The 13,880-nt window shown below is 39.1% G+C and overlaps 1 protein-coding gene across 5 annotated transcripts in view; it reads right to left on the reverse strand.

The window, feature by feature from the left end:
- The window catches only part of LOC124787683 (transmembrane GTPase Marf), a 166,842-nt gene that overhangs the window by 104,838 nt on the left and 48,124 nt on the right, over positions 1 to 13,880 (reverse strand). For all 5 annotated transcript variants that reach the window (XM_047254501.1, XM_047254502.1, XM_047254505.1 and 2 more), the window contains one exon: positions 8,434 to 8,682. In XM_047254501.1, the coding sequence (XP_047110457.1) occupies positions 8,434 to 8,647 (214 nt within the window). In that variant the 5' untranslated portion in view covers positions 8,648 to 8,682. The remainder of the gene's footprint in view (positions 1 to 8,433; positions 8,683 to 13,880) is intronic.

Here is a 13,880-nt window from a genome sequence, read left to right on the forward strand (position 1 = left end):
GTTTATGTTAATAAAGAACCCTGTTAATACATGCATGCAGTTGTGTTATAGAAAGTGGATATCGGCCACCCAACAACAGCCTCTCCTTGCTTCCGATGGTACAAGATGACAGTGGCAACGAAATGACACAAAAAAGAGCAGATAAGGTAAATGCCACCATTGTTTCTGACACAGTGGATATCACAAAAACATGGAACAACTGTTGGTGACGGTCAAATGTGATCCAATGAACAAGACGGTAAAAAAAGTGAAAAATCTGTTATCTGACTCCAGAGCAGATACCTCTATTATCAAAGTCGGATACCCTGAATAACATCTGTATCCATCAGAATATTTGGTCTACCAAAGATACACAAAGAATGATGTCCATAAAGAATTACTATGAATGGGATTAATTCTCCAATGTGCTTTTATGGTTGGGCATTTGTTGGGGAAACAAACATCCTCTAGGGAAAATGAAGGTCTTATCAGGGAAATGAATACTTTTGTGAAAGATTCAAAACCTTTTTTGCTTTTTACAAGTATCAGTCAAAGTGAAGGTATCTCAAACTGGAATTCTGGCAAACTACTACATAATTCTTTTATTTACTAACAGCCCTGTAGCAGATACTGTGGACATCATCATAGGTGAAATTGCATGTGACATGATAAAATTCTGACTGTGGCCAAGCTATTTTAAATATAAGGGAGAATTTTACAAACAATCTGACGATGTTGCTATGGGTTCACCTTGATCTCCAGTAACAGCTGACATTTTATGGAGCATTTCAAACAACAGGCATTAAGTAATGTGGAACTGAAACAACTATCCTGCTGACTCAACTATGTGGATGACATGTTCGCTCTATGATCACATAAGAAGAAAGAGCAATGCAGATTCCTTGATTTCCTTAACCTTGCATTGAATTCACTGTGCAAGCAGTAAAGGAATCAAAGGAGGAATTTAGGAAGGAAATTAACGTTCAGGGAGAAGAACCAGTGGTATTGTAATTCTGCCAAAGATGGCAAAGGACTGAAGAACAGTTGAAAACATGGATAAGGTCTTCAAAAGAAGTTATTAGATGAACATCAACAAAAGCAAAATGAGGGTAATAGAATGTGGTCAAATTAAATCAGATGCTGCTGAAGGAATTACATTAGGATATGAGACAATGAATGTAGTAGATGAGTTTTACTATTTGGGCAGCAAAACAACTGATCATGGCTGAAACAAAGAGGATATAAAATGCAAATTGACAATAGCAAGAAAAGCATTTCTGAAAAATAGGAATTTGTTAACATCTAACACAAATCAAAGTGTTAAGAAGTCTTTTCTAAAGGTATCTGTATATAATGTAGCCTGGTACAGAAGTGAAACATGGGCAATAAAGAGTTCAGACAAGAAGAGAATAGAAGCTTTTGAAACATGGTGCTACAGAAGAATCCTGAAGATTAGAGGGGTAGTAGATCAAATAACTAATGACTACGTACTGAAATGAATTGGGGGAAAAAGAAATTTACGACATAAATAGACTAGAGAAAGGGATTGGTTGATAGGACACGTCCTGAGACATCAAAGAATAGTCAGTTTGGTAATGGAGGGAAATGTGAGAGTTAAGATTTGTAAACAGAAACCTAGGCAGGAATACAGTAATCAGGAGATGTAAGTTGCAACAGTTACTCAGAGATGAAGGCACTTGCACAGAATAGACTAGGGTGGAGAGCTGCATCAAACCAACTTCAGATTGAAGGCCACAACAACAATATTCAAAACAAATATGCTGAATCAGAAGCCAGTAAATGTATTTTCAATCTGTATTTGACCAACTGCATTTTCAGTTTTATTTATTGATTAAAAAAATCAAACTGCTTCATTACACAGACAACATGTCTTCCTTCTTTGCGTTCGATTAATTGTATTACACAAGAGGACAATACATGCGAAACTTTGTCCTCTGAGGTGTATTAAGTTTTTAAAAAAATGTGACGTTTGTCATGTAGGAATACTGTAAATAAGGAACTAGTGAGCTATACTCCATAGCAGCAAATGGCTCTGAGCACTAAGAGATATACATCTGAGGTCATCAGCCCCCTAGAACTTAGAACTACTTAAACCTAACTAACCTAAGGACATCACACACATCCATGCCCGAGGCAGGATTCAATCCTACGACCATAGCGGTCACGCGGTACCAGACTGAAGCGCCTAGAACTGCTCGGCCACAGCGGCCGGCCTCCATAGTAGCAAATTAATGTAACTTAACATTTTCACCCTCATGAAATATATTTTCAGCTGAAGTCTTTTCCAGTTCATAACTGGTATAGACAATGATGAATCTACAAAGGCTGCTTATTACTCTACATACTTTATTAATCAACAAGTGGTGCCTTTTATGAGACTGTATACCAAAATTTTATCCCAAAACGATGTGAAAGTTTCCACTGAAGACAAATGAAGGCAACTTAAATATTAACAGTATAAACTACATTTGTAGTACACAACCAAAAACACTTGTACTGGGTATGAAAGCTCTATTCCTTGCTGAACGAGAAAACTTAACAGTCTTCAACATTATTATTCCCACATTATGCATAATTTTTCCCAGAAGAGTGTCAATTTTGGCCATCCGTATGTATATATTTTTCCATTCTTCTTCTTCTTCTTTCTTCTTCTTCTCTGTAGGAATCAGCATGTGTTTCAAAAAAGACGATCGTGTGAAACCCAGCTCGCGCTATTTGTCCACAGGACTCAGAGGGCCATAGACACGAGTTCCCAGGTAGATGCCGTGTTTCTTGACTTCCGCAAAGCATTTGATACAGTTCCCCCCAGTCATTTAATGAACAAAGTAAGAGCATATGGACTATCAGGCCAATTGGGTGATTGGACTGAAGAGTTCTTAGATAACAGAACACAATATGTCATTCTCAATGGAGAGAAGCCTTCTGAAGTAAGAGTGGTTTCAGGTGTGCCACAGGGGAGTGTCGTAGGACTGTTGCTATTCACAATATACATAAACGACCTTGTGGATAACATTGGAAGTTCACTGAGGCTTTTTGCGGATGATGCTGTAGTATATCGAGAGGTTGTAACAATGGAAAATTGTACTGAAATGCAGGAGGATCTGCAACGAATCAACAAATGGTGCAGGGAATGGCAATTGAATTTCAATGTAGAAAAGTGTAATGTGCTGCGAATACATAGAAAGAAAGATCCTTTATCATTTAGCTACAATATAGCAGGTCAGCAACTGGAAGCAGTTAATTCCATAAATTATCTGGGAGTACGCATTAGGAGTGATTTAAAATGGAATGATCATATAAAGTTGACCGTCAGTAAAGCAGATGCCAGACAGATTCATCGGAAGAATCCTAAGGAAATGCAATCCGAAAACAAAGGAAGCAGGTTACAGTAGACTTGTTCGCCCACTGCTTGAATATTGCTCGCCTGTTAGGATCCATGCCAGATAGGGTTGATAGAAGAGAGAGAGAAGATCCAACAGAGAGCAGCGCACTTCATTACAGGATCATTTAGTAATTGCGAAAGCGTTATGGAGATGATAGATAAACTCCAGTGGAAGACTCTGCAAGAGAGACGCTCAGTAGTTTGGTCCGGGCTTTTGTTGAAGTTTCGAGAACATACCTTCACCGAGGAGTCAAGCAGTATATTGTTCCCTCCTACGTACATCTCGCGAAGAGACCATGAGGATAAAATCAGAGAGATTAGAGCCCACACAGAGGCATACCGACAATCTTTCTTTCTACGAACAATACGAGACTGGAATAGAAGGGAGAACCGATAGAGGTACTCGAAGTACCCTCCGCCAACCCCGTCAGGTGGCTTGTGGAGTATGGATGTAGATGTAGATGTAGATGCTGTGGCATCAAATTTCTGACAAGAATCTTTGAGGTGTGTAGATGTAGATGACAGGTGACTGAATGTGTATGTTCTGTTGTTAAAAAACATTTCTATAGTTTATTTCTTTGCATGTGGCGTGTTCTTAACCTGTAAAAACTCAACTTCAGATATGTACATTACCTTGATGCTCAGACTCAAAAGTAGGTACTAAAGCTTAGGATCATCACATTACATTCACTGACTTCCATACAACACAAAAGGAAGCAAAGTACAACTTTCAATTGTTCAACTGAAGTCCTGTTCTGAATTGAAGCTTTGCCTCTCAGCTGATCACAGCTAATCTTTCGACATTTTATATCTTCTGTGTATACATTACCCATCTGTACTGATGCATGGAACATCTACCACATGTACTTCTTGCAAACTGTGTTGGTTTGGAGTGACTATAAACATGAATTTATTAGCATATATTTTGGAACAATACCAATCAGTAATTAAATATTCAGAATCATCACATTCATTATGTATTCCTATCAAAACACCCATGAAGAAATCACCTATGGTTACAATACCCATGAACATTAAGAGTTACAGAATTTTCCATGCTGATATATATCACTGTTGCCCAACTCCTGACAAACTCGAATTTCCATCTAATTATGGCTGCCACCATCTTGTAAATATCAAAAATGGTTCAAATGGCTCTGAGCACTATGGGACTTAACATCTATGGTCATCAGTCCCCTAGAACTTAGAACTACTTAAACCTAACTAACCTAAGGACATCACACACATCCATGCCCGAGGCAGGATACGAACCTGCGACCGTAGCGGTCACGCGGTTCCAGACTGAAGCGCCTAGAACGACACGGCCACACCGGCCGGCCGTGTAAATATCAGATCTAAGATGTGTATTGGTACCTAAGTTCACCACCTCCAATAGGACATGGCTAGTGAAACACTGTGATGTTCAAACCAAACATTGGTTTGGTAACAGCTTGGCTTACTATTTCACATGGCTAGGAGAATGAGTCGCTGTTACTCACAAAGAGAGTAAATGAAATTTTTTACTTCAGATGAACGTCAAAGAAAATTCTGAGGAGGTTACTGGTACATGTAACAAAAACTTATGCAGACTACCAAATATATCTTCACGTGAGGCAAAAAAATGGCTTTGCAATTTGATGAAGCACCTTCATAACAATTTGATAACAAAAACTTACAAAAACATCTTTTTGTATGCTGTTGAGGCAAAATAATATAACATGATTCTGATGATATTCCAGTATGTTCCTAAGTTTTGCTTTTGTACTGCACCTTAAATATTCTGCCCTAAACAGATACTTAATAACAAAATTAATTAGACACATACATTTCAAAGATCTAGTTTAATGTTTAAGCTACGAATCCCACAGGCACACCTAGGTAAAAGACGTGTTTAAGTCTTTCTTTAATTAAACTAGTTTCATTAATTTCCTAAATACATAGGTTCATGTTTGACAAGGGCTGTCTCCAGTGTTTCACAGGAACTAACACCCTGCAGGCAGACTTCAATCACTGATCACTGTCCAGCCCTTAGCTTAGCCAGAGTAGTATCTGGCAAAGTATTGATTTAAAAAGAGGAAGGAGGGAGGCTTTGAAAGGAGAGTGAGATACCTGTTGTAGCATTAAGCACTTCACACTTTTGTGTCAGCAGCATCTGGTCTCAAAAGCCTGTACACAAAACCAAACTGAAATCTTACCAAGTAATGGTAGTGTACAGCCTGACCAATTCAGGTAGTTGAAATGTATTCACAGGTGTAAATATGGACAACCATCAGCTGTATAATGGAATGACAACAATGAAAATTTGTTGCCAGACCAAGACTAGAACCCAGATTTACTGCTTATTGTTATCTGAGCCTGCTTCATGGCGATTGTTGTCATTCCATTATACAGCTGATGGTTGTCCATATTCGCAACTGGGAATACATTTTATTTATTTCACAATGGCTGGTAGTTGTCGCAGAGCCTGTTCCTTCGGACATGCATGCAATATCATATCATGTCAAATTCAGAAACTGTCAGGTTCAACATTAGTCCTGCAACTGGCTACTCCAATCTGTGCCTCATGGAGAGGTTGAGCTGAAATGTTCCTTCTTTCTAATGAAGCATAGCTGCAAAAGCCTCTGCATTATGTTAAAATAAAAGTGTCCCATGCAATTAGTTCAAAATGAATTATTCGAACAGCCCTATTCAACAAAACTATAACTTTGGATAAATATGTAAACAATATACCACAACCTCATTGTTTCCAAGGAAATAACAGTTAATGAATAATCCTACTGTTATTTTATGCAGGACAATGCACAGCACACACAGCCAATACATTGGTGTCAGTGTGTGTTTTTGAAGGTAGTATAGTTGACTGGCCTCTTCTATTCCCAGAGTTAAATCGGTGAGATTTTACTCCCTGGAGCATATTAAAAGATATGGTGCACACAAACAATCCTCATACACTTGACAAGATGGGAAACAGTACACTGATCAGGTAGAACATTACAACCACCCATCTAATAGCAGATATATCCACCTTTGGCACAGATAACGCCAGAGAAGTGTCGTGGCATGGGAGCAATGAGGCCTTGGTACATCTCAGAAGGGAGTTGGCACAACATATGCACACACAAATCACGTAATTCCCGTAAATTTCAGAGAGGGGGTGATGAGCTCTGATGCCACATTCAATCACATAACATACGTGTTCAATCACGTTCAGATCTGACGAGTTAGAGAGCCAGCACATCAATTGGCACTCGCCATGGTGTTCCTCAAACCACTCCATCACATTTCTGGCCTTGTGACATGGCCCAGTATCTTACTGAAAAATGCCACTGTTACCAGGAAACATGAACATCATGAAGGGATGCATGTGGTCTACAACCAGTGAACTATACTCCTTGGCCACCATGGTGCCTTGCACGAGCTCCACTGGACCCATGGATGCCCATCTGAATGTTCCCCAGAGCATGAAGGAGCCACCTCCAACTTGTCTCTGTCCCCTGGTACACATGTCAAGGAGCTGTTCCCCTGGAAGATGATGGATTCGCGGCCTCCCATTGGCATGATGAAGAAGGTATTGGGATTCCTCAGACCATCCAACTCACTGCCACTGCACCAGTCCAGTACCAACAGTCAGGTGCACATTTAAGTCATAGTTGCTGATGTCATGGTGGTAACACTGGCACATGAGTGTATCGTCGGTTGCGCAGGCCCATCATTAGGACTGTTTGGTGTACGGTGTGCTTACACACACTTGTATTCTGCCCAGAATTAAAGTCTGATGTTAGGTCCACCACAGAATGCCACCTGTCCTGTTTTACCAGTCTACCCAGCCTGCGATGTCTGACATCCGTAACGAGGGGTGGCCACCCTACTCCGAGACATCTGAACATGGTTTCATCTTGGTCCACCACGTATTGAAGACACTCACCACAGCACTCCTGGAACACCCAACAGGTCGTCCAGTTTCAAAATGCTCATGCCAAGCCTCCAGGCGGTTACAATCTGCCCTCGGTCAAACTCGGATAGATCGTGCGTCTTCCCATTCTACATACGGACAGCACGCTCACTAATACTATGTACATCATGCATGTGTGTGACTAGGAGTCATTCCTTGCTAGGGGACACTAGTGCATGCGTGTATCTATAGTAGATTAGCGGTCATAATGTTCATAACTGATCAGGATATTTGACTTGTGAATTCAAGGATGAAATCTGATGAATGTGTGACAGTGTGTTCACTGAAAGTATCAAGACTGCTTTGGACCCGAGAAATGCCATTTTGAACACTTGCTTTAATTAAAGGAAAGCTTAATTTAATCATATAGGATCTTAGCTCGTGTTAAACATGTGGAAGATGATACGAGCTCCCATTCAACAGCTGTACGGGGAACTAACCGGTACACATTTCGTGCAAACTATGAGCCTGCACTTGCGTCACACATAAAGCACCATACATATGGAAATTTTTATATTTTAATTGTGTGTGACAACCATTCCCATTGCCTTTCACATGAGCAGAACCCTGTCACATAGCTAACAAGACTACTGTGATTTGTTATGATATTTATGTCACTAACTACATATGAAACAGCTTATTTATTCAGTGATGTCAAGGACACCACACACACTAGACAAAGGACCCCACAAAACCACCATCACCATAAATACAATCTGCAATGTGAATTAAATTCAACAAATATGCTGATAACGTGCAAATGGTAACATGACATGACATGTGATAGCAATGATTTAGGTCACCTTTTTTAGAAGTATCTCTTTATATTTCTTTACCAAAGTTTCTTCAGATAAATTTTATTTACACCAAAGAATTCAGAAAAGGTATTTTATTTCTCTCAGATAATGGTTACCACCTTCGTGCCATGTGAATACATTTTTGTGTGTGTGTGGAGCACGCTAAAAATAACACCAAAACACAATAAAGCACTTTACAAAGTCTGTATGTGCAATAAAATACTGAAAACCATTTATTGCATAGAAACAACAGAATAGTGACCAGTATATAAATACAATCAGTACACTGGAACCATACTTACTTTGCATATATGAAGCTGTATTCCTGACATAGTCTTCAATTTCCACAAATATTCCATTGATCTTCTTTTTGGCTTTGACGAATATCTGTAGTGGAGAAGTTGAGTCATGTAAGTTTCTTGTATCACCACCAGGCCCTCCAACCAAAGATGACCCCCTTATTGAAGGGCCATCTCCAGCCATTTGAGACAATGAGCGATTTATATAGGCAGCCATTAAATCACTACTAGGTGCTCATGCAGGTTTGCAAACTGAAAACAAAGAAAGAAAAAGAACTCCACTAAACTCACAACAGATGTTGAAAAATCTGTCACTGTCAAATAGGTGCAGCTGTGTGTGCATGCAGGATATCAAGTTGCACTGTACATTATACACAAATAGCAAAGCATATTTCTGAAACACGTAACACACTTTCACAACCTATGTCTCAGGACATATAAGTGAAATGCCCATTAAAAGCCGATTTCCTTTTTCTACGCACATTCTGATTTATTTACCTAAAGCTTGATCAGTAAGAAATGAGTAACTCTACCACAAATTTTGCTGCTTCTTTACATGTATACTACAACGGAGTCATAATCACATATTATTATATGCTTTTATTATTTTTCATACATTGTAAATAGAAATACTGATGTTTTACCTTTGTCAGGCAATTTTCTGTTGCTAATTTCCATTTCAGTTCATGTCTTTGTCTCTGATAATTTCTATTGATAAAGTAACAGTCAGCAACTTAAGAACTGTGCTCTAAAAACAGTTACTCTTGATAAAATAACTGGTGGAATTTAAGTATGGTAACCTAAGAAGAGAGGAGGGATATGTCGTTCTGATCAGTTTTTATAAGAAAAAGTAAGGAAGAAAAAAATTGGTACAGGCATGAAATACGATTGATCTGTATGGATGTAAACACAGAAGCAATAATTTGCCCCTCAGTGAATAGAAAATTAGAAAGATGCTAGCTTCATAAAACCTCAAAACAATTTCTTCTGAAATGGTAACAAGAGTGAGCACATAAAGAGAGAGAAACTGCTATACCTTTCCCTATTTAACACAAAAAATTGAATTTTATTGAATAATTCACAATGCAAATTTGATGAGAATTGAGACAGAGACAGACAGAGAGAGAGAGAGAGAGAGAGAGAGAGAGAGAGAGAGAGAGAGAAAGTAGTGTCGGCTTTAGTTCAGAGATCGAGAAGTAGAGACGGAATAAAAGAGAAAAACTTAAGTTGTGACAAACTGAGTAAAGAGAGGGAGAGGACGGCAGAGGGGGAGAAACAAGGCATAGAAGTACACAAATAAAAAAGATATCTAAAAATTAAAGATCCAGTGAAGACTAATCAAGGAATTGTGGAGGGTAGGCTAACTCAGGTTTAATCCAAAAGGGTGGCAGAGTGAGAGGATATGTCAGAGACCAAGTTCCCTTGTATGGAGTTCAGGAAAGTGATGCTGGTTGTGAGTATCCAAATGGCCCATGTGGTGCAGCATACAGACAGGTCTCTGGAGTATGCTGCAGTGCGTGCTCAGTAACTGGGTAATGGATGTGTACAATTGTTTTATATTCTGCCATTTTGATGGTGGTGCATGAAGGGACATTAAGAGGGTCGACTGAAAAGTAATGCTTCCACCTTCGTAACTCTTCAACAGTTGGCAGCATTAGTATGCGGCAGGTACTGGCTTGTTCCATAGCCTCTTCTCTACAGCTCTATTTGGTGGGAAGCCTTAGCACTGAACGGTTGTGTTGTTACAGTGTTAAGTATGGAACCCTGTGCAGTCAATCAGTCAATGCGATTTAATCAATGTGCAGACACTGAATTCTTGACAGCAGAAGGTGTCACCCCAAAGGAGATTCATCAGAGAAAGAAAGCAGTTTATGGTGATCGTGTCGATGTGAGTACCGTGTGTCATTGGACGAGTAAATTTAAAGATGTTGAGGTGGGAACATCTGACCCGTGTGACAAACAAAGAGTTGGACGTCCTATGACAGCAACCACCAAGTTTCACAAGCAAAATGTTGACAGATTGTTTCAGGATGATCGTCTATCACTCAGAGAGAAATTGAAAGCACAATCAGCATTTTACAAGAACATGTGGGTCAAATTATTGCTTTACTTGGTTATCTGAAGATCTGTGCATGATGAATACCCCGGATGCTGATTACTGAAATGAAAGTGCACAGATTTGAAATTTGCCAGGAACTCCTCTCACTTTATGAGAATGAAGGTGATGCCTTTCTCCATTCAACTGTAGCAGGAGACGAAACATGGGTACACCATTAAGACCCAGAGACAAAACATCGGTCTATGGAATATCGACACAAAGACTCACCCCAGAAAAGAAATTCAAGACGCATCCCTCAGCTGGAAAAATCACAGTGTTCTGAGACACAGATGGTGTTATCCATGTCGATTTCGTGGAACAGCAATAAATTCAGAGTGTTACATCACAACGCTGTGAACTCTGAAACAACAGCTAACAATGGTCCGAAAGGGAAATGTTTTCCTGCAACATGACAATGCCAAACCATACACTTCACGTGCCACCACAGCAGAACTTCAGAGACTGAATCTCACCACGTACAGCATCCTCCATACAGAACAGATTTAGCACCATCTAACTTCCATCTGTTCCCGATAATGAAAGATGATCTGCAGAAACACCATTATGCTTCTGATGAAGACGTTGAGAGAACTGTGAGACTGTGGTTGCGAAAACAGAGTGTAGACTTCTTCCATGACAGTTTCAGAAAACTTATTCATTGTTGGTAGAAATGTATCCAACTGATTGGTGATTATGTGGAAAAATGAATATTGGTAATTAAAGATCACAGTCTAAGGATTATTTCTGCATCTGATTTATTAAAATATTCCCATCCAAACCCAATTAATGAAGGTAACGCCATTACTTTTCATTCAACCCTCTTAGTTTAGCAGTATGCATTGGGTGTAATCAGTCACTAAACAACATGCTGCCCACATGTTTTTCAAGTGAATGCCGAAACACTGTGGATCAAATAAAAAAATTAAAAAAAAATAAATAAAAAACTGTATGGAACATGTTAATAACAGCCCATTCTCTTCTAATTTTCCATCTATGAATGTTTCAATGAAGTGAGAGGGGCAATGAACAGAAGCCAGCAGAGGTAAAGAACTTAGCTTTAACAAGTGTAAGTCAAAAGTCAATGTATGTGTAAGAGAATAAATTTTGTTAAGGGTTCTTTGTGAGAATACTACCCTGACTGCAGCACATTCAAACTTGATTTTACTAAAAGTACTTGTGAATTAATAACAAATTTATCATATATTACTAGTCCTATAATGAGTATATTCAGTGATTGTTAAGGTTTAATACTCTGTTAAGTGAAAATCCAATTGCCATGCCTGAAGGAGAGAAATGATGGCATAATCAGAGTAATATGAAATGCAGCATGCTTTGACTGCTGAAAACAGCTGGCTGAAATCCTTAATACCATGGCCAAAAAGAGGTTTCTTTCAAAACAATCCACGCAATATCTGCATGGGGGGGGGGGGGGGGGGGGGGGGAAAGTTGCATGGGCTTATTGGTGGTGGTACGCTGATGCCTTCTTCCAACCTTTGAAACAATTTATATAGCTGAGATAAAGGGACTTGCGGCTCAACAGGGGCTCCAATTATGGTGCAACTTGGCACATTTTATATTTACAATCATTGTTAGAGGTGAACAAAGTGACCCGTAACAGATAAAAACCCTAGAAATGGCTGGGGCACAAACCAGAGAACTTGGAATCTGTAGTCCAGTACTTTACCACAGGGTTAAAAAAAATAAATCTAAAGTAAAAAGTGGTCTACTGTATTCATCAGTGATTATTAGTCTGACAACCAAACTGTGGGACTGATAACCATGCAGTTTAGTCCCTTTAAACTACAAACAAACAAGTTTTTAACATTATTCACAGTTGTGTGTGCTCCAATAAATGTTTTCTAATGTATATTTATATAAAAAACACTACACTTGGCTGAACAGTGAGTTATATTTTTATATTACAAATTCAAATGCTGAATCCAAGGCAAAGAGTTTGGGGAACAATCTCCCCCCCCCCAACAGAAACTGAATGTAAAATGAAGCAAACTTCAGTGTAACCAATCTGTACTTTCTAGTACTGAAATTAATGCTAATTATACATGGTACCTTTTAGTTCACAATCAAGTCCCCTGCAAAATAATGAGAACTGAGTGGGATCATTCACTTTCTTGCTGGAGAACATACTACATCTGAGAATAAGTGTGATGTGAGAGTTTACAAGTGACAAATTGGTTGTAGCAATGAAGGAACTTGTCAGCATAATGTGCATGTATTTGTGATGCAGATCACCAGGAAAAGAAGTCTGTGGCATCTACTGATCTTACGGAACAAGTGGATCACAAAACTTGTTAATGATGGCAGGCCACAATTTTCAACACTCCCATCAGTTTTACACATGCCTGCATGAGAAATTTGGGTTTAAGACGTATATTATGTGTGACCATCATATGTACTTACTAGCACAAGCTTAGCATTCCTCCAGCACCATTCTAGGGAAGGCAGGGAAATGGGGGTGGGGGGAGGAAGGGGTAGAGAAAGTGAGAAAATGACGGCTCTTTTCTAACAGTGTATCTGAGGCAACTGTTAAGTAGTATTGCTGTTTATAATGTGGAACCTGGGACAAAAGTCACCATAGTCTTATTCTGCAAAAATCTTTAACACCTATGAAAATTAATCCAGAATAATCACACAGAAATATCAACTTCGCATCCCTTCATGACAGAGCTTGCTTTTACATTGCAGTAGTGACAAGGAACTCTCCCTTAGAGTTTCAGATGGGAGGCCATTCATTAGCTGCCTTGCAATCTACATTTCCACATGGACTTCCATCTGTTTTGTAAAAAAAGGAAAAAGAATTTGAAGTGCAACTTATCAACACAAATGAGGAGTTACAGGCCACAATCAGCAGCTCATTAAATAGTTAGTCTCTTGTTTATTACAATTAATTGAATTCTATGGCACATCAACACTTGGAGAGAGGAAAAGTATAAAAGAAAGCTAGCATCTCATACCACAGTTGGTCTGAAGATTGCACTTTTATTAAATTACATGTATACAAAAGGGAAATTTTGTTTTAAGAATGTTGCTCGAGGACAGTTTACTTCAAGAGTACAAACAAAGCACCTTTCCCGAAAAGTTATCAAACAACAATATAAATTATGTTAGACTGCTGCTCACCACATAGAGGAGGTATCGAGTGGTGGACAAGCACATTTAAAAGTAAATTATACAAACTTCACCCTTAGATTTGGAAAACAAATACATATTCAAACAAACAAACACACACACACACACACACACACACACACACACACACACAGACACAGTAATCTCCAGCACTGAGCCCCAAATGCACTCAACAATGATCTGGGCTGGGGTGAGAAGCAGGGGT

The sequence above is a fragment of the Schistocerca piceifrons genome, chromosome 3 (assembly GCF_021461385.2).
Source record: "Schistocerca piceifrons isolate TAMUIC-IGC-003096 chromosome 3, iqSchPice1.1, whole genome shotgun sequence".
Classification (NCBI taxonomy): domain Eukaryota; kingdom Metazoa; phylum Arthropoda; class Insecta; order Orthoptera; family Acrididae; genus Schistocerca; species Schistocerca piceifrons.